General features: G+C 40.3%; 5 protein-coding genes across 7 annotated transcripts; 3 read left to right on the top strand and 2 right to left on the bottom strand.

Moving 5' to 3' along the window:
- The first annotated feature begins 25 nt into the window (after positions 1–25).
- LOC116603929 lies at positions 26–3,231 on the top strand. Its single transcript, XM_032365582.2, has 3 exons — positions 26–222; positions 2,203–2,320; positions 2,979–3,231. The coding sequence occupies exons 1-3, from the start codon at positions 140–142 to the stop codon at positions 3,012–3,014; spliced, it is 237 nt and encodes a 78-aa protein (XP_032221473.1). The 5' UTR covers positions 26–139; the 3' UTR covers positions 3,015–3,231.
- LOC5520673 lies at positions 2,951–6,850 on the bottom strand. The gene is made up of 3 exons (XM_001640446.3): positions 6,612–6,850; positions 5,749–6,081; positions 2,951–4,539 (listed from the first exon to the last, which is right to left on the bottom strand). The coding sequence occupies exons 2-3, from the start codon at positions 6,049–6,051 to the stop codon at positions 3,757–3,759; spliced, it is 1,086 nt and encodes a 361-aa protein (XP_001640496.1). The 5' UTR covers positions 6,052–6,081; positions 6,612–6,850; the 3' UTR covers positions 2,951–3,756.
- Positions 6,851–6,935: 85 nt separating this feature from the next.
- Positions 6,936–10,892, top strand: LOC5520583. Of its 3 annotated transcripts, XR_007305330.1 has the most exons (4): positions 7,009–7,390; positions 8,384–8,534; positions 9,825–9,942; positions 10,640–10,892. XR_007305330.1 is itself a non-coding variant. In XM_032365581.2 (2 exons), exons 1-2 carry the CDS (start codon positions 7,081–7,083, stop codon positions 8,491–8,493), a joined length of 420 nt encoding a protein of 139 aa, XP_032221472.1. In that variant the 5' UTR covers positions 6,936–7,080; the 3' UTR covers positions 8,494–8,502. The 3 variants fall into 3 exon arrangements, 1 of the variants encoding a protein (XP_032221472.1); XR_004290822.2 differs by lacking the exon at positions 8,384–8,534 and having other exon boundaries at positions 7,039–7,390; XM_032365581.2 differs by lacking the exons at positions 9,825–9,942; positions 10,640–10,892 and having other exon boundaries at positions 6,936–7,390; positions 8,384–8,502.
- A 302-nt stretch (positions 10,893–11,194) lies between these two features.
- Positions 11,195–19,599, bottom strand: LOC5520674. Its single transcript, XM_032365579.2, has 3 exons — positions 19,426–19,599; positions 18,071–18,401; positions 11,195–12,211 (listed from the first exon to the last, which is right to left on the bottom strand). The coding sequence occupies exons 2-3, from the start codon at positions 18,371–18,373 to the stop codon at positions 11,429–11,431; spliced, it is 1,086 nt and encodes a 361-aa protein (XP_032221470.2). The 5' UTR covers positions 18,374–18,401; positions 19,426–19,599; the 3' UTR covers positions 11,195–11,428.
- LOC116603926 (uncharacterized protein K02A2.6) lies at positions 13,336–17,611 on the top strand. Its single transcript, XM_032365573.2, has 2 exons — positions 13,336–15,424; positions 15,738–17,611. The coding sequence occupies exons 1-2, from the start codon at positions 13,526–13,528 to the stop codon at positions 17,421–17,423; spliced, it is 3,585 nt and encodes a 1,194-aa protein (XP_032221464.2). The 5' UTR covers positions 13,336–13,525; the 3' UTR covers positions 17,424–17,611.
- Positions 19,600–20,107: the final 508 nt, after the last annotated feature.

Below are 20,107 nucleotides of genomic sequence, written 5' to 3'. Positions count from 1 at the left end.
GTTTTAGTCTTTCTCGTACAAAGAAGGTAACGCCTAGTAGATGTGTGAAGTTAGACCGAAAAAAGACAGAAAACATGAAATTGGTCTGATATCGTGAAAATGATATGGTACTTTTTTAAAAGTTCGTTAGTTTGAGACAATGGATTCCATTAATGACCTTTTCAAGGTAGGAAGGCAGCCGAAGACAGAGAAGGAGATGATTCGAGCTTATGTAAAAGTTATGTAAGTAGGTTTATTACAAAAGAAGATTCGGATCGGTAACAGCGATAACAAACGAGTTTTTTGTATAATCAAAACTCTGGCTTTTATTTTGAAGCCGTTTTTTTTTTTTCTTTAAGACTAAGCATTGTGAGTTAGCAAACATCCAAGACTACGAAATATGTATGAAATAGATAGATATGTCAGGGTTCGGTCTAGCTTTTTGCTATTTATTGTTACGATAACAGCGTGCATGCTAGCAAAATGCAAACCATAAAAGCAGTCCATGATTGCTTATTTTGATCAAGTAACGGTTCAGGGGGTCATTTCTCAAAAGTCCCCATAAACCCGGAAAGTCACCCGGTAAGCCCCCGATAAACTTAACAGGTGTTTCTCAAAATGCCTGTTATTGTCGGGCTCGGAAAAAATCCCGGTAACTCGTACGGAGCTCAAGAGCTCCCGTTAAATTACCGGGAATTACTTTTAATGCGATAATTGATACCCAAAACAATGTTTTTCCTTAATATTTTCAGCTGAATTTATAGATCAACTATTCATCTAGAATTGGCCAAGTTGAACTATCCAATTTGGTGCTTTTTTCCGATTAAATCTCGCCATTTTCAAGTTGTGTCGAGTTGTAGTGAATTTTCATCACTTGAGGAAACCATATCACTGCCCGGAAAGAAGTATGCCAATCAGGGCTAACATCATTTTATGGGTTTCCCTATCAGCCAATCAGGTTTCTTTTCTGTCAAATGATTTGACATTTAGCTGTCACCGTGCGCCTAAAAAAATGTAAACAACTTTGCCAAGGTATTGGAAGTTTGCTACAAAATGAGACTTTATCTACTTGTTCTTTGTCTTTTTTTTGAAAAAGGCTGATGCCACAGCAGTGTTTGGGGTACCAGTTGTCTACAGACATTGACAAATCTACGATTTTTATTGATATTCAATAATTAATCTATTCATTAACTCTGAGAATTATAATTTGCTTATTGGGAACCCGTAAACAACCGGGACGCTACCGCAAGCTTCGAGAAACGCTCTTCCTCACCCGGAAAAGTATCCCGAAAACTCTCCCTAACGGGCCCGGATATTACCGGGAGTTTCGAGAAACGACCCCCAAGCCCGTAGCCAGGGGGGTTCGGGGTGTTTGGACGAACCCCCCCCCCACCCGGCTTGAAGGCCCGCTCAGAACAAACAAAAATATATAACGTTTGGCTGGAGATATACCGTGCACATCAATATATCTTTAAAATGACTATAAAAATCTTTTTTAATAATTATCTTTATTATTATCATTATATGTTAAAAAGAACCATATTAATAACATTTAAAATACAAGACTGATTACCTAATGGGGTAATACCGGGTATACCGGAAATTTGGTCAGCTGAAATGGAAAAACGAACCACCCCGCTCAAAATCCTGGCTACAGGCCTGCTGTTTAAAGTGATACACATAATTTGTTATCTGTTTCCACTACAGGCAATGCAATATTTTCAGACATCACTGTCATAGAATAAACGTTTCCTTTCACTCTACTCATACATGTATTTGGACTAAATGATGGCTAAAAGGATAAGTAAGCTGAAAGTGTAAAATCTGAACTTGTAATGGGGTCCTGGGTACCAGAGGCTCCGAGTTTCACAGCGAAAATGTTTTCCCGCTGCAAAGCTTGGAGCCTCTGGTACCCAGGGTAGGTCTGGGTATGCTTGGGGAAATGTTGACATTTCAGAAGCTGGAAATCTCTACCTTTTTTGCATCTATGTTATGTAGGCATATCTCGTCCTTTTCTTTTCAACTCTCAACTTTCAAGCACATCCAAGGGTAAGCTATAAGAAAACAAGCTGGATCTGGTCACCTCCTTCACCTCTTTCTGCCTCCAACCCCCTCAGAGAAATCCTGAATCCACCCCTGGAAGGCTACGTACATTTGCTCCAGCTCTGCTGTTCATTAATTGAATGGATTTTGCATCTTTTAGATAAGTGATTTATTTTCCAGAGCCCTTGAAGCTTGTGAAGACAAGTATAATGAAGTAATGCAATGCTTCCAGAAGAGCTGGTTTCCTGATTGTCATGAACAGCAGACTGGATTCTGGGATTGCTATAAAAAGCACACTGTAAGAAACCTTTCTTTCTACTATTTCATAGTAAAGTCAGTTCAAAGAGGGTAAACAACACGATTTAGTCTAGAAAATGATCTTTCATAATTTGTGGTTATGACAAAAACAAGCAACCTTTTTATAGATCTGCTCTGCAATGTTTCTGAGCTTCGAAAATCTCCCATTCCCCCCTTCATACAAGTTCCTCAATCATCAATCCCCAGTTGTTTTTTTTTCACATACCCTTGGTCGGCCTCCCTTACCAAGCTTTATGTCCACTTCCCCCCTCTTTTGATGAGCCCGATTTTTTAAAGAATCATCCAGTTTTTACTTTTTTTTTTTGCTTTAAAATCTTGATCTGACTTGAGTTTTGCTTTATTTCTATTTTTGATTTTAAAATATTTTAGCGTATGAGATATTATTGTCCATAGATTGTTTTATGCTTGAGCGATAAAATTGAATTGCTTTAACTGTAGGATGGTTGAATTTCACAGGGGTTCCTAGTTTTATTCTGCTACTGGAATGTATTTTGCATTGTATTTTGTGGCATTTAGATCTTTTGAAAAAGCTTGTAACACAAGTCATATCAAGAATCCTTAATATGATTGTGAACCTCCCTTCACATGAAAATTAAATGCCAAGAATTTATTAGCTGTTTTTTATTTTTATTTTTCAGATAGACTTGAGGAAGAAGCATGGAGTATATTACTGAGATCTTTGACACAAGCGTGCAGGAGAGAAAGAGGCATAGATTGGTTGACTGGAAAAAAGTATACATTGATAAGAGTAAAGAGATAGCATTGTCAATTCAATATATGAAACATTCAGTTACCACATACATGTCAATCAAATTAATATGAAAATGCTGTCAAATTGCCCAAAACTGGCAGTGGAATGAGACAGGTCAATAAACTCTGTAAAGCACTAAACTATTAAAGTTTTTAAATTTTCTATTATTTAATTCAGGGCCAGGTAGGTCCCTCCCTCCCTCACCCCCACCAAGTAGGGGACCTATGCTAAGTGATCATGTGACCTTTTGGATGGTAAGTTCAACCCCCCCCCCCCCCCCAAAAGAAAATGACTGTGCTGGTTACACCAGAGAACAATGAAAAAATGATTAAATGAAAACAAACCCATGTTTTTTAAAAGTATTGTGTTTCAGATACATTTTAAATGGTTTACAATTTTCATGCTTTGTTTAAAAATGATATATTGTAAATATGTGACGGCTTTAATGAAAATAGATAAGCATAAAAAACATTTTACCGTTTATGTGCATGCGGGGACATACTCCCCCGATAAAATTTTGATAATTTCACATTTTCTAAGATGCTGTTAAAAAACAGTCTTAAGTTTTTTCTCTCAGTTCTTGTTCAGCTTCTTTTCTATATTCATCTCCTATTATCGCACCACCGTCTGATAAATGGGGGCACTGTCCGATGATGATGATGATGTCACGTTGATGATGATGATGGTGCTTCTTTTGGTGTCACAAACTCCTCATCCCCCGCATACATATTATGGTCCAATCCCCACGAAGACATGTTGACACAAGGCTTGGGCTCAAACCGATAAAACCCTGCCATTTCGGTCCATTCGAATCCCCAATGCGGACAACCCAAGCGATAATCTGCAATATTCATCACATGTCCCTTTGCTTCGTCATTACTAACTTCTCCAAAATAAGCCATTAGATCAGAGTACGCACCATGAACCCCTAAGTACACATTGCATATATCACGCTTGGTTTTGAACTCGGGTATAAGACCCGCCCTAGCGTGGTGGAGGCGAGGGTCATGGAAGTAAATTCTTCCAGGAATGTTATTCAGCCATATGGCTATCTGTTGGTCGGCATGTGGGTGACACACTAAGTGTTTGTCGTCTTGTGATAAAAACGTCCGTATCACATCAACGGAGAATATCATCCACGCCTCGTCGACATAAACTAGATCTTTCAAGCAGTAAAAGTGTCCCCACACTAGGTTGTTTTTCGGTCGTCGAGGCAGTTCGTTTAAAAGTCTGTTAAGGCAGACAAAATAGTCGTCATCGACCCGTAATAAGTACTGGAATTCGTAATGTGCCATCGCCCATTTGATTTGAAGCAAAAATCGATAGCCAAATTCCTTGCCGCCCTGCAATGGCTGATATCGCAGATCTCCGTAAGTACGACTTTCGTTCCGTAGCTGATCACGTGTCGAGTTGTCCACCAAGCCATCGGTGAAAAAGACGCAAATGACCTGCATCAAGGAGAGATCAGCGATTATTTGAAGGGTAACTAGTGCAAGGGTACACAAGGAGAGGAAATTTCGGGACACAACACGGTGCGATATCACAGGGTGATTACACGACATGCGATGTCACGGAGTGATGATTACACGACATGCGATGTCACGGAGTGATGATTACACGACATGCGATGTCACGGAGTGATGATTACACGACATGTGATGTCACGGAGTGATGATTACACGACATGCGATGTCACGGAGTGATGATTACACGACATGCGATGTTACGGAGTGATTACACGACATGCAATGTCACGGAGTGATTACACGACATCCGATGTCACGGAGTGATGATTACACGACATGCGATGTTACGGAGTGATTACACGACATGCGATGTCACGGAGCGATTACACGACATCCGATGTCACGGAGTGATTACACGACATCCGATGTCATGGAGTGATTATACACGACATGCGATGTCACGGAGTGATTATACGACATCCGATGTCACGGAGTGATTCCACGACACCCGATGTCACGGAGTGATGATTACACGACATGCGATGTTACGGAGTGATTACACGACATCCGATGTCGCGGAGTGTTTACACGACATGCGATGTCACGGAGTGATTACACGACATCCGATGTCACGGAGTGATTACCCGACATGCGATTGAGCAGGGTGAAAGGCGAATAAAAAATGATATTTTTTTAAAAATTTTTACAAACCGTTTAACAACATTTTATATTTCTTCTTTACTTGCCAATGAGAAAGGGACACCCATCCTCCCTGAATCCCAACCCCCTCCCCCCTTCATGTTCAAAAAAGCGGAGAGGGGAGAGGATAAATAAGGGGTGACTAAGACAAAAAGATGTATGTAAACTGAACGATTAAAAGGTTCGAGAGCACAAAGAAAAGATTAGAACCCCCGCCACCCCATCCCTGGATTCTGGATTCGTCACTGGCTTTCCAGCTTTTATAAACATCTGCTTCTGTCTTCCAATACCGTTTCTCTAAGTTCTAAATTGTTATGATAATACAATAAATCATTTAGAAAAAAATTACGAGATGACAGGTAATGTCAGAAACTTTTTTTCCAAAACTTTAAACTATTTCGTTTTATCGCAAAAGTTACGGATGCTATGTTGCCACTAGAACGCATACATATTTAATCATAACAGAATTATCACGAAATGCCCATTTTTTACCTGCGATGTTTTGCAGTATTTCCAGTATGACTGTCGTATCGAGTCCCGTCTATCTTTTCTCCTCGGAGCAGAAGACACAATCAATACTAGGAGTACTTCAGTTTTGTTTATTCCTCTATCTTGAAAATCCGCCAAAATGAAATCTTCTTGCCGCTCCAGGACATCACCCAGTGTTGTTTTATATGAGGGATGATTGTGTGTTTTTAAAAAGACATTTGAAGTAAGTTGTAGAAAGATTAAAGTAGTTAAAATGATTGCAACGGCCACAGAGACTTGTAATCGTCTGCTATAGCTCTTCCACATATTTGTTCGCTTTCCGCACGAGTGCTCCTCCTGCGTAATAATCAAAACAAGAATAACGACAATACAGAATATAAATTAATGGAAATTCGTTTGGCTTTTCGAAAACTTGAATCCTAAGTTATGGCAGGGAAGTTATGGATAATTATTTCTTAAAAACTGTAATATCACGTGAATCGATACGTATTTTTTTTGGAGAAGATAAGTCAAGTGTCTATATAATTATATAAGCATAAGTCTCTTTGATATTTCTCGTTTATAAATTTTTCAAAGCTCAATCTATATTCATCAAAGAGTTGTTCAGAATCCTTTAAAATCTCACTAAGCTCTGTTCGCTATGCTGGCATAAGTTACAAATACTTTGTTAAAGTAATTATCAATTTCATGTGTGCTTTTTAAACATAGCAATCAACGTTCAAGAGACAAGAGGTATAATATTTGACATGCAAAAATTTCTTTTTACAATTATACAGAACAAATAAGACACTTTCCTTGTCCGTGTTTAATAATACTTTCAACCACAATATAGAATATTGAAATCTTTGCATTCAATAGAAGCTTACCCTTACTACAGTAAGGTTCTCAATAACTACAGGTAGGTTCTTCTACGCACGCTTTTACTGGCTTTTACTGTACATGTAATGCTGCTAGAATAACTTTGTGTCTTTTGTGCGAGGGGTCTTAATAAACTCGAATTATTATAAGTAATATTTCAAAGCCGACAATGAGGACTGGATGGGATTTCAAGTCCGCGCGATTAGTTCCAGTTCGAGGCACAGCCGAGAGAATCCAGTCTTCTCATTCTTGTTAATTATTTAGCAGGACGCCAGCCAACCAAATTACGTAAATTTAAATTTCCCTCCTCCATCCTTTGATTTTCATTTCTATGCGCTTTGTCTAACTGTCCATCTAAAATCAAGAACATGTCACGTTCTTCGTTCGTCTTGATTTCCCTGGAGGCTTCCATTGGAAATAAAGCTCAAGTTTATGCTATTTTCTAGCAAGTCCATGATTTAATGCTGTCAAAAAGCAATGGATTCCAGCGAAAACGAAATCGTGCGGCCGCTTAAAAGGTTCAGAAAAGCCAAAAGTAAAGATGAGGAAGAAGTAGCTTTGGCGCAAGCTGTACCCGCGTCGACAAGATACAAGAAGAAGTGGTGTGTCAACATGTTTGAAAACTGGCGTGCTGACCGAGTGAACAAAATAACCGCAAAGGAGTCAACAATCTTCAATGTAAGACTATTCCATCTTGAAAACCTCGACAGCGGATGGGAATCCATGTCGGCTCCTTCCCTTAACTTCTGGATCGGGAAATTCATCCAAGAAGCTGCAGATAAACAAGGTATTTATTTATTTATTTACTTACTTACTTACTTACTTACTTACTTACTTACTTACTTACTTACTTACTTACTTACTTACTTACTTACTTACTTACTTACTTACTTACTTACTTACTTACTTACTTACTTACTTACTTACTTACTTACTTACTTACTTACTTACTTACTTACTTACTTACTTACTTACTTACTGTAAACATAAGTGGTAGCTGCAATATTACTATTATTTACTAGTTGTAGGTTCTATGACCTACCTATTGTAACTTGATCAATGATTAAGGTGAGGAAAAAATAAAGTGCTGTTTGTGAGTAGTGAACTAAGTCCGAGGACTGAAACAAAATTAATTCAGTTCAGGTGTCCCTGAACTGAATTAATTTTGTTCCAGTCCTAGTACTTCACCCCCCAGCTCTTCCCTGCTAAATTCAATACCCTCCCCGTCTTTTAGACACTGGACTAGACCTGATTTCAAGTATCATCATGTGACCAAATTTAAGTAATTTGGTTGGCTGGCGTCCTGCTGAATAATTAATGAGGATGAGAATAATTATTATGATACACAGATGCTCGCAGAACTAATATCGAAGCTATAAAAAATTCAGAAACAACAGACTTCTTGAAACTCGCGTGAAAGTATCGTGAAATAAAAAAAAATTAAAAATTATCAATTGCAACTCCCGAATTTATAATTATACCTGGCGCACACTAGTATTATAACGACATGGACACGCGCACTCTTATCTACACATGTTCAAGTGTGAATGGTTCGAAATTTTGAGAAAAATAAAATGTTTTTTTTTATTTTAATTAGAGAGTGTTCATTAAATACACCGAGGGGGGAGGGAAGATATTGAGGGGGGCTCCCAAAATTTTTAACCAATACAATACAATATTCTTTACTTTTGGAGGGTTACATTAATTTAACCGTGGAGGTTTTCTAACAACCTCCTACGCTAACCTAAAAAATGTATCAATATATGACGTCATTCGGCAGGACATTCAGCAGGACCATGGCATCATGAGGCGCGCGGGCATACACATGATGAGCTACATGACAATGCAACGATGACAAAAACACACAAAATATTCACATATTACCACTGACATATTGTTGAAAAAAGAAGAGAAGAGAGAAAAGAAAAAAAGTTAAGTTGAGTAGCAATAGCAGTTGAAATAAAAGCGGCAGTTGTAACAAAATCTTTATTCAAGGTGGGAAACATTACACAGTTGGTTGAAGAAAAAAATGTTTTTTTAAAGAAACCATAAAACAGGATAGTTGAGGGGGGAGTCGCAGTTACAAGATCCTTGAAGTCAGAAGGGAGGACATTAAAAAGAGAGACGGCCGAGAAAGAAAATGCTCGCTTTCCATAATCAGATTTAACTAGGGGCAGGGTGAGATTATTTGCTGCTGCAGCCCTCGTCATGCAACCGGAAGAGAAAACGAAGCGGAAAACCTACTTTAGGCAGCAAGGAGCCATCGGGATTAAGTAATAACGAAAATAGTACATGTAATTTCCGAAGTTTGGCAAGTCAAAAAAAAGCCAACCATTTGAGTTCTTGAAAAAGATCAACGGAGGGAGCAAAGAAGTCCGCAGACAGGATAATTCTAGCAGCGCGCTTTTGGATTAGTAAAAGTTGTAATAAAACACTGATACAATAAAGAAGCTGACTGTTGATACAAGTATTGTAAAAGTGAAGAGAATCAGCCTGCGTCGAGTATGGATGTAATCTACGCAAAAGATATATACGGCTATTAAGCTTCTTGCAGAGTGTTTCAATTTGCGGACCCCATGAGAGAGAATTATCAATTTCAACTCCAAGCACACGCGCGTGCTCAACTCCCTCTATTGGTTGCCCATCCATCAAAACAGAAAGGTTATTATATTCCACGTAATTTGTTATCTGTTTCCACTACAGGCAAGTTGTGCCATATTTTCAGACATCACGGTCATATAATAAACGTTTCCTTTCACTCTACTTATACATGTATTTGGACTAAATGATGGCTAAAAGGATAAGTAAGCTGAATGTAAAATCTGCACTTGTAATGGGGTCCTGGGTACCAGAGGCTCCAAGTTTTACAGCGAAAACGTTTTTCCGCCGCAAAGCTCGGAGCCTCTGGTACCCAGGGTAGGTCTGGGTATGCTTGGGGAAATGTTGACACTTCAGAAGCCGGATATCTCTACCTTTTTTGCATCTATGTTATGTAGGCATATCTCGTCCTTTTCTTTTCTAACTCAACGTTCAAGCACATCCAAGGGTAAGCTATAAGAAAACAAGCTGGATCTGGTCACCCCCTTCACCTCTTTCTTCCTCCAACCCCCTCAGAGAAATCCTGAATCCACCCCTGGAAGGCTACGTACATTTGCTCCAGCTCTGCTGTTCATTAATTGAATGAATTTTGCATCAGTTTAGATAAGTGATTTATTTTCCAGAGCCCTTGAAGCTTGTGAAGACAAGTATAATGAAGTAATGCAATGCTTCCAGAAGAGCTGGTTTCCTGATTGTCATAAACAGCAGACTGGATTCTGGGATTGCTATAAAAAGCACACTGTAAGAAACCTTTCTTTCTACTATTTCATAGTAAAGTCAGTTCAAAGAGGGTAAACAACACGATTTAGTCTAGAAAATGATCTTTCATAATTTGTGGTTATGACAAAAACAAGCAACCTTTTTATAGATCTGCTCTGCATGTTCTCTGCAATGTTTCTGAGCTTCGAAAATCTCCCATTCCCCCCTTCATACAAGTTCCTCAATCATCAATCCCCAGTTGTTGTTTTTTTCACATACCCTTCACTCCCTTGCATTTTGACTTGGTCGGCCTCCCTTACCAAGCTTTATGTCCACTTCCCCCCCTCTTTTGATGAGCCCGATTTTTTGAAGAATCATCCAGTTTTTACTTTTTTTTTTTTTTTTGCTTTAAAATCTTGATCTGACTTGAGTGTTGCTTTATTTCTATTTTTGATTTTAAAATATTTTAGCGTATGAGATATTATTGTCCATAGATTGTTTTATGCTTGAGCGATAAAATTGAATTGCTTTAACTGTAGGATGGTTGAATTTCACAGGGGTTCCTAGTTTTATTCTGCTACTGGAATGTATTTTGCATTGTATTTTGTGGCATTTAGATCTTTTGAAAAAGCTTGTAACACAAGTCATATCAAGAATCCTTAATATGATCGTGAACCTCCCTTCACATGAAAATTAAATGCCAAGAATTTATTAGCTGTTTTTTATTTTTATTTTTTAGATAGACTTGAGGAAGAAGCATGGAGTATATTACTGAGATCTTTGACACAAGCGTGCAGGAGAGAAAGAGGCATAGATTGGTTGACTGGAAAAAAGTATACATTGATAAGAGTAAAGAGAGAGCATTGTCAATTCAATATATGAAACATTCAGTTACCACATACATGCTAATCAAATTAATATGAAAATGCTGTCAAATTGCCCAAAACTGGCAGTGGAATGAGACAGGTCAATAAACTCTGTAAAGCACTAAACTATTAAAGTTTTTAAATTTTCTATCATTTAATTCAGGGCCAGGTAGGTCCCTCCCTCTCTCCCTCCCTCCCTCACCCCCACCAAGTAGGGGACTTACGCTAAGTGATCATGTGACCTTTTGGATGGTAAGTTCAACCCCCCCCCCCCCAAAAAAAAAGAAGAAAATGACTGTGCGGTTACACCAGAGAACAATGAAAAAATGATTAAATGAAAACAAACCCATGTTTTTTAAAAGTGTTGTGTTTCAGATACATTTTAAATGGTTTACAATTTTCATGCTTTGTTTAAAAATGATATATTGTAAATATGTGACGGCTTTAATGAAAATAGATAAGCATAAAAAACATTTTACCGTTTATGTGCATGCGGGGACATACTCCCCCGATAAAATTTTGATAATTTCACATTTTCTAAAATGCTGTTAAAAAAACAGTCTTTAGTTTTTTTCTCTCAGTTCTTGTTCAGCTTCTTTTCTATATTCATCTCCTATTATCGCACCACCGTCTGATAAATGGGTCCGATGATGATGATGATGTCACGTTGATGATGATGATGGTGCTTCTTTTGGTGTCACAAGCTCCTCATCCCCCGCATACATATTATGGTCCAATCCCCACGAAGACATGTTGACACAAGGCTTGGGCTCAAACCGATAAAACCCTGCCATTTCGGTCCATTCGAATCCCCAATGCGGACAACCCAAGCGATAATCTGCAATATTCATCACATGTCCCTTTGCTTCGTCATTACTAACTTCTCCAAAATAAGCCATTAGATCAGAGTACGCACCATGAACCCCTAAGTACACATTGCATATATCACGCTTGGTTTTGAACTCGGGTATAAGACCCGCCCTAGCGTGGTGGAGGCGAGGGTCATTGAAGTAAATTCTTCCAGGAATGTTATTCAGCCATATGGCTATCTGTTGGTCGGCATGTGGGTGACACACTAAGTGTTTGTCGTCTTGTGATAAAAACTTCCGTATCACATCAACGGAGAATATCATCCACGCCTCGTCGACATAAACTAGATCTTTCAAGCAGTAAAAGTGTCCCCACACTAGGTTGTTTTTTGGTCGTCGAGGCAGTTCGTTTAAAAGTCTGTTAAGGCAGACAAAATAGTCGTCATCGACCCGTAATAAGTACTGGAATTCGTAATGTGCCATCGCCCATTTGATTTGAAGCAAAAATCGATAGCCAAATTCCTTGCCGCCCTGCAATGGCTGATATCGCAGATCTCCGTAAGTACGACTTTCGTTCCGTAGCTGATCACGTGTCGAGTTGTCCACCAAGCCATCGGTGAAAAAGACGCAAATGACCTGCATCAAGGAGAGATCAGCGATTATTTGAAGGATAACTAATGCAAGGGCACACAAGGAGAGGAAATTTCGGGACACAACACGGTGCGATATCACAGGGTGATTACACGACATCCGATGTCACGGAGTGATGATTACACGACATGCGATGTCACGGAGTGATAATTACACGACATGCGATGTCACGGAGTGATTACACGACATGCAATGTCACGGAGTGATTACACGACATGCGATGTCACGGAGTGATGATTACACGACATGCGATGTCATGGAGTGATAACTACACGACATGCGATGTCACGGAGTGATTACACGACATCCCATGTCACGGAGTGATAATTACACGACATGCGATGTCATGGAGTTATTATACACGACATCCCATGTCACGGAGTTATTATACACGACATGCGATGTCACGGAGTGATTACACGACATGCGATGTCACGGAGTGATGATTACACGACATGCGATGTCACGGAGTGATTACACGACATCCCATGTCACGGAGTGATTACGATACATCCCATGTCACGGAGTGATGATTACACGACATGCGATGTCACGGAGTGATTACACGACATCCCATGTCACGGAGTGATTACACGACATCCCATGTCACGGATGTGATTACACGACATCCCATGTCACGGAGTGATTACACGACATCCGATGTCACGAAGTGATTACACGACATGCGATTTAGATGAAACAAATAAAAAATGATATTTTTTTTTAAATTTTTACAAATATTTTATATTTCTTCTTTACTTGCCAATGAGAAAGGGTGAATGGGTGCCGCTTTATTTGCCAATGAGAAAGGGAGAATGGATGCCGCTTTACTTGCCAATGAGAAAGGGAGAATGGGTGACGCTTTACTTGCCAATGAGAAAGGGAGAATGGGTGCCGCTTTACTTGCCAATGAGAAAGGGAGAATGGGTGCCGCTTTACTTGCCAGTGAGAAAGGGAGAATGGGTGCCGCTTTACTTGCCAATGAGAAAGGGAGAATGGGTGCCGCTTTACTTGCCAATGAGAAAGGGAGAATGGGTGCCGCTTTACTTGCCAATGAGAAAGAGGCACCCATCCTCCCTGAATCCAACCCCCTCCCCCCCCCTGTTATGAGTAGTCCTTATATGGTAGTCACGCCATCACGTGACTAACAAGCAACCCTGTAAGCCTGCCATGTGATTTGAATAAATCAGTCTGAATGTGATCTTGTCGTAGCCTGTAGTCCTGTTACTATTACAGCCATAACTCAAATCATTACATGGTACCAGGAGTCGGAGGTCCAGGGCGACAATAATCATAGATATGGAGAAAATCAAGCCACCGCCAGAACTAGACATGGATAGTCGGAATTTAGCGGAAGCATGGAGAGAGTTTGAAGAGAGCTGGGAGCTGTACGAGATATCGAGTGGGCTAACAACAAAGGAGGAGAAGGTCCAAGTGGCCACACTTTACAGTATAGTGGGGCTGAAAGCCCGAAGAGTTTTAAAGACGCTACCAGGAATACCAGAGGCGATAGCAGAGAGAAAGGTCAAAGACACCCTGAAGGCCCTAAAGGATTATTGTATGCCGCGCACGAATGTAACCTATGAGAGGTACATTTTCCGAACAACCACTCAAGGGGAACGGCAGTTCGATACATTTCTAACCGAGTTGAGACGCAAGGCCGCGCTGTGCGACTTTGGTGTAATAAAGGACTCGCTCATACGTGATCAAATCGTTATTGGAACCAACAGCCCTACGCTGAGGGAGCGACTCCTCCGTGAACCGGATTTAACCCTCACGACAGCCATAAATCTGTGCCGAGCTTCAGAGCAGGCGATTGAGCAATCGAAGTTGATCACGAGGCCAGAGCAGTCACAGGAAATCAAGGAAATTGATTCGCTAAACGCAAGAGCTCCGACACAGAATCAGAACAAGGGACAGAGCTTCAAATGCAGATTTTGTGGGCTGCAACACGATCGGGGGAATTGCACAGCATACAACGCAACCTGCCATCGGTGCAAGGAGAAAAATCACTTCGCCCGCTGTTGCACGAGGAAACTCCCCCAACCGCAAGCACATCAACAACAGCGTGGTGCTTCTAGAGCTATCCGCGAGGTCGAGTTACAAGAGCAGCAAGACCCAAACAACCTGTACAAAGAAATCGAGAGCCTTTACATCGAAGAGGTCAAAAGTAGCAACAAGATAAAGTGTGTGGAACAGTGCCTGAGTTTGAATGGGAAGAACGTGACTTTCAAATTAGACAGCGGCGCAGAATGTAACGTGATCCCGGAAGCGGTTGCGAAAGAACTTGACTGCACGATCGAACAAACAGCACTCAAACTACGAGCTTTCGGAGTAGGCAAATGCTATATAGATACACTTGTCCAAGGGCAAGAGAGCCCAATCGCAGTTGAGTATTATATAGTAGAGCACAATGTTAGACCCATTTTAGGCGTAGAAACGTGTCTGAAGTTAGGTTTAATCACATTTAGTGGTGGTGCGCGAGCGCAAGGTCTTAGCATAGATGCGCTAGAGCAGCCACGCAACCTCCTGGATCAGTTTGAGGATGTTTTCACAGGTCTGGGATGTGTTGAGGGTGAGTATGATATCTGCCTCAAAGAGGGCGCAAGACCTACAATTCAGCACCAACGAAATGTTCCACTGCGTTTGATAGAGCAGTTAAAAACCACCATCAATGACCTTGAGCAACGGGAGGTAATCAAAAAGGTCAACGAGCCAGTTGAATGGGTGAGTAACCTTGTTATTGTAGAGAAGAAAGATAAATCCCTTAGACTATGCCTAGACCCCCCTGATTTAAATGAAGCCATTGTAAGGGAAGATTATAAACCGCCTTCAATAGAGAAAATATCAAGCACCCTTAATGGGTGTACGGTATTTACAGTTGTAGATATGTCCAGTTGCTATTGGCATAAGAAGCTGAGTGATGCAGCATCATTACTCTGCACATTTAACACGCCCTTTGGTAGGTTCCGGTTTTGTAGAATGCCATTTGGAATTTCATGTGCTAGTGAAGTGGCACAAAAAATGGTAGAGGAGCACTTTGGTGACATAGAAGGTGTGCTTCCTGTTTATGATGACATTATTATTGCAGGAAAAACGACAGCCGAGCATGACAGAGCCCTACACAAGGTGCTTGAGAGAGCCAGGGAACGCAACATCAGATTCAACAAATCCAAGATACAGTACCGGCTAGACAAGGTAAGCTATATGGGGGAGGTGGTCAGTAATAACAGGTTCACGCCAGATCCTGCTAAAGTATCAGCCATTTTGAAGATGCCTGTCCCGCAGTGCAAAAAGGATTTACAGAGATTGCTGGGAATGATCAACTATTTATCAAAGTACATACCCAGCATGGCTGAATTGACTGCCCCATTGAGAATGCTCCTGAGGAAGGAGGCAGCCTGGGCCTGGCACCCAGAGCATGATGCAGCATTAGCTAAGCTAAAGACAGCACTCACAAGCAAACCAGTACTTAGATTCTATGATATACACTTAACCTACCACCTTGCAGGTTGACGCCTCAAAGAGTGGACTTGGAGCCTGTTTGCTCCAGAATGGTCAACCTGTAGCATATGCCTCCAGGGCCCTGACTAGTGCAGAGCAAAACTATGCACAAATAGAGAAGGAGTTGCTGGCAATTGTATTTGGATGCGAGAGATTCAATATGTATACCTATGGGGCAGATATTGATGTTATGACTGACCATAAACCTTTAGAGTCCATCTTTAGGAAACCGCTGCACAAAGTGCCTCCCCGTCTACAGCGAATGAGGCTGAGACTCCAAAAATACCACACTTCTGTCCGTTACGTGCCAGGCAAGTACCTATACATAGCCGACACCTTATCCAGAGCATATGACACAGAAGCCCAAACCCAGACTAATGACATGCATGACGAAATGGAGCACATGGTGCATTGTATTATGACAGACCTGCCTGTCTCAGACACGAAGCTCTCACAGCTCCAAGAAATAACAGGCAAGGACCAGGACATGTTACTTCTTGGTAAGTATATAAGGGAAGGGTGGCCGCAAAACAGACAAAGTGTTCCAGTGCAACTTAGACCCTACTGGAATGTGCGTCATGACCTACACCTGTTAGATGGGCTTGTCATGAAGGACCAGCGAATAGTTATTCCAGTCACATGGAGACCGCAAATTCTCCAACAAATACACAAGGGCCATTTTGGTATAGAGAAAAGTAAGGCTAGAGCACGGGCCGCGGTATACTGGCCGGGTCTTAGTGCCAACATCTCCGAAATGATAACAAAATGTGACAAGTGTTTAAGTTTACAGAGAAAACAGCAGAAAGAGCCAATGCAGCTCAGGGAGGTACCACTGTTGCCATGGCAACACATTGCATTAGACATTGGTGAGTATCAAGGGAAGCTCTACCTAGTGGTCATTGACTACTATTCCAAGTATATAGAAGCAGTGAACATGAGTGGGAAAAAAGCTGGACATGTTATCAAGGCGCTGACCGAAATTTTTTCTAGACATGGATACCCTGAAACGCTCACAGCTGATAACAACCCTTTTAATGCAGAAGAAATGCACGAATACGCCAGTCGATGTGGATTTAGAGTTATTCCTACTAGTCCTTTATACAGCCAGTCCAATGGCCTGGCAGAGAAAGCAGTAGGGATTGTAAAGGGAATCCTAGGTAAAGGATGCAATCTACATGAAGGTCTAATGGTCTATCGCAACACTCAGGTAAGTAATTTTCCATACTCTCCTAACCAGATGCTTTTCAGTCGTCAGGTACGCACAACCCTCCCCATGCACCCTAGAGCACTTCTCCCCACTGTGCATGATGACATCCGCATACAGCTACAGGATCGGCAATTGAAAACAAAAGAGTACTATGATAAGGGATCAAAGCCCATACCCCCATTGAAGGAGGGGGATATGATAAGGTTTCAGAAACCTGGGGAGAAGAATTACAGTCCTGGTTGTGTCAGTGGAGTTCACAACACTCCCAGGTCCTATGTGATAACAGATCAAACTGGGAGGGAGTATCGCAGAAATAGGCGCGCGCTTAATGCATCTAGGGAACCACCACTGTATGTCAGTAAGGATGATATGCTAGATAGCACCTTCGAAAGTGAAAATGTAGTGATCACTCCAGAAGAGCCACGTAGATCTAGTCGTGCCAAATCTGCACCAGTCTGGCACAAGGACTATATCATGGACTCTTAGCACATCATATCTTATCCTTATTATGCTATTGATTAATTATGATTATTCATAGATTATTAATTATTGTATAGCTTAACTTGAGAGGGGGGTGTTATGAGTAGTCCTTATATGGTAGTCACGCCATCACGTGACTAACAAGCAACCCTGTAAGCCTGCCATGTGATTTGAATAAATCAGTCTGAATGTGATCTTGTCGTAGCCTGTAGTCCTGTTACTATTACAGCCATAACTCAAATCATTACACCCCCTTCTCGTTCAAAAAAGCGAAGAGGGGAGAGGATAAATAAGGGGTGACTAAGACAAAAAGATGTATAAAAACTGAACGATTAAAAGGTTCGAGAGCACAAAGAAAAGATTAGAACCCCCGCCACCCCATCCCTGGATTCTGGATTCGTCACTGGCTTTCCAGCTTTTATAAACATCTGCTTCTGTCTTCCAATACCGTTTCTCTAAGTTCTAAATTGTTATGATAATACAATAAATCATTTAGAAAAAAATTACGAGATCCCGACAGGTAATGTCAGAAACTTTTTTTCCAAAACTCCAAACTATTTCGTTTTCTCGCAAAATTTACGGATGCTATGTTGCCACTAGAACGAATACATATTTAATCATAACAGAATTATCACGAAATGCCCATTTTTTACCTGCGATGTTTTGCAGTATTTCCAGTATGATTGTCGTATCGAGTCCCGTCTATCTTTTCTCCTCGGAGCAGAAGACACAATCAATACTAGGAGTACTTCAGTTTTGTTTATTCCTCTATCTTGAAAATCCGCCAAAATTAAATCTTCTTGCCGCTCCAGGACATCACCCAGTGTTGTTGTATATGAGGGATGGTTGTGTGTTTTTAAAAAGATATTTGAAGTAAGTTGTAGAAAGATTGAAGAAGTTAAAATGATTGCAACGGCCACAGAGACTTGTAATCGTCTGCTATAGCTCTTCCACATATTTGTTCGCTTTCTGCACGATGCTTTCCTGCAGAGTAAATCCTAAGTTATGGCAGGAAAGTTATCGATAATTATTTCTTAAAAACTGTAATATCACGTGAATCGATATGTATTTTTTTTTCGCTGTGTCTACTTGCTACACAGCTACACGGCTGTCTCCAGTTTTCTCGATTCTTAGCCTAAATAACAAGTCTCTGGATTTAAAACAATTCCACGATTATTTAGAACAGCCAAGCCACGATTTTTAGCCTGTGAAGCTATGCAACAAGCGGCCGGCAAATGCTCGGCAAAGTATGAACGGAGCGTGGAGTTCTACATTTCATGCACCGTTCACTGTGCCGAGCATTCGCATGTCACCTGCGAATTTTTTCAAGCTCGAAGCCATCGTTTGACGGTTCTAAACAACGGTGGGAAGATTTTAAAGTCAGAACTTTTCATTTTGGCTTAATGGCAAAAAGAAAAAAGGGAAGTGCATCTACTTTTTTTCTCCTTGCACAGCTGTTATGGCGAAAACGAGAAGTGTCGAACTCCACGCTTCTTTCATACTGTGCCGAGCATTTGCGGGTCACTCAATGCACAGCTTTTCAAGCTAAAAAAACATCTCTTGGCTGTTCTTAATAATCGTGGAAGTGTTTCAAAGTCAGAAACTTGTTATTTAGGCTAAAAATCGAGAAAATGGAAGACAGCCGTGCAGCTAGTTTTTTTCCTCCTTTACCGGAAGCCATGCAAGTAGACACAGCGTATTTTTTTGAAGAAGATTAGTCCAGAATTAGTCCAGATTGAGTTGTCCAGAATCCTCTAAAATCTCGCTAAGCTCTGTTCAAAATGCTGGCATTAGTTACACAATACTTTGTCAAAGTAATTATAAATGTGTGCTTTTCAACACATAGGAATCAACGTTCAAGCGACAAGAGGTATAATATTTGACATGCAAAAATTTCTTTTTACAATTATAGAGAACAAATAAGACACTTTCCTTGTTCGTTTTTCATAATACTTTCAACCACATAGACAACGAAATATTAAAATCTTTGCATTCAATAGAAGCTTACCTGTTACCTGTAACAATGTTGTTCGCCGTTGAGTATCTAAATTCTAATTAACTACAGTTCTCATTTAAAATAGTTAGGTTCCTATATGCACGCTTTTACTGGTTTTTACTGTATATGTGATCATGCATGTACAGCTTTGTGTCTTTCGTGCGAGAGATCTTTTGAATAAACTTGAATTATAATAATAATAATTCTTATTATACACAGATTCTTATTATACACAGATGAGCCAATATCGAAGCTATAAAAATTCAGAAACAAACTTTTTGAAACTCGCGTGAAAGTATCATGAAATAAAAAAAAATGTAAGTGCAACTCCCGAATTAATAATTATACCTGGCGAACACTAGTAACATAACGACATAAAGACATGGACGCGCACTCTTATCTGTTCAAGTGTGAATGGTTCGAAATTTTCAGAAAAAAATGTTGTTTTCTTTTACACCTTTTGCTTTTCATTACCGAGAAATACGCATTTATTTTAGCCAAAATTACAAACATTTACGCCGGTGTACTGTCATTTAAGCGAAAGTAAAATCATTTTAACTAAAAGGAAATACATTAACGAACTTAACATAATTGAGTGCACACAATTGCATTTTCTTCACGCCAGGTAAAATTATTCGACAACCAGGAATAAAAAATCTATTTTCATTTGCGCGTTGATACATAACAATAACAC

Source organism: Nematostella vectensis, chromosome 12 (assembly GCF_932526225.1).
Source record: "Nematostella vectensis chromosome 12, jaNemVect1.1, whole genome shotgun sequence".
In the NCBI taxonomy this organism is placed as follows: Eukaryota; Metazoa; Cnidaria; class Anthozoa; order Actiniaria; family Edwardsiidae; genus Nematostella; species Nematostella vectensis.
This window is presented reverse-complemented; position numbering and strand designations above follow the sequence as displayed.

What these genes read in the sequence shown, in the direction of transcription:
- LOC116603929 (XM_032365582.2), top strand. Translation starts at nt 140, where the DNA reads ATGGATTCCATTAATGACCTTTTCAAGGTAGGAAGGCAGCCGAAGACA. An exon ending in CGAGCTTATGTAAAAGTTAT is followed by an intron (nt 223 to 2,202) that starts GTAAGTAGGTTT and finishes TTTATTTTCCAG; the next exon opens with AGCCCTTGAAGCTTGTGAAG. An exon ending in ATTGCTATAAAAAGCACACT is followed by an intron (nt 2,321 to 2,978) that starts GTAAGAAACCTT and finishes TTTATTTTTCAG; the next exon opens with ATAGACTTGAGGAAGAAGCA.
- LOC5520673 (XM_001640446.3), bottom strand. Translation starts at nt 6,051, where the DNA reads ATGTGGAAGAGCTATAGCAGACGATTACAAGTCTCTGTGGCCGTTGCA. An exon ending in AATACTGCAAAACATCGCAG is followed by an intron (nt 4,540 to 5,748) that starts GTAAAAAATGGG and finishes TCCTTGATGCAG; the next exon opens with GTCATTTGCGTCTTTTTCAC.
- LOC5520583 (XM_032365581.2), top strand. Translation starts at nt 7,081, where the DNA reads ATGGATTCCAGCGAAAACGAAATCGTGCGGCCGCTTAAAAGGTTCAGA. An exon ending in AGAAGCTGCAGATAAACAAG is followed by an intron (nt 7,391 to 8,383) that starts GTATTTATTTAT and finishes GTCATTCGGCAG; the next exon opens with GACATTCAGCAGGACCATGG.
- LOC116603926 (XM_032365573.2), top strand. Translation starts at nt 13,526, where the DNA reads ATGGAGAAAATCAAGCCACCGCCAGAACTAGACATGGATAGTCGGAAT. An exon ending in TACAGTACCGGCTAGACAAG is followed by an intron (nt 15,425 to 15,737) that starts GTAAGCTATATG and finishes ACCACCTTGCAG; the next exon opens with GTTGACGCCTCAAAGAGTGG.
- LOC5520674 (XM_032365579.2), bottom strand. Translation starts at nt 18,373, where the DNA reads ATGTGGAAGAGCTATAGCAGACGATTACAAGTCTCTGTGGCCGTTGCA. An exon ending in AATACTGCAAAACATCGCAG is followed by an intron (nt 12,212 to 18,070) that starts GTAAAAAATGGG and finishes TCCTTGATGCAG; the next exon opens with GTCATTTGCGTCTTTTTCAC.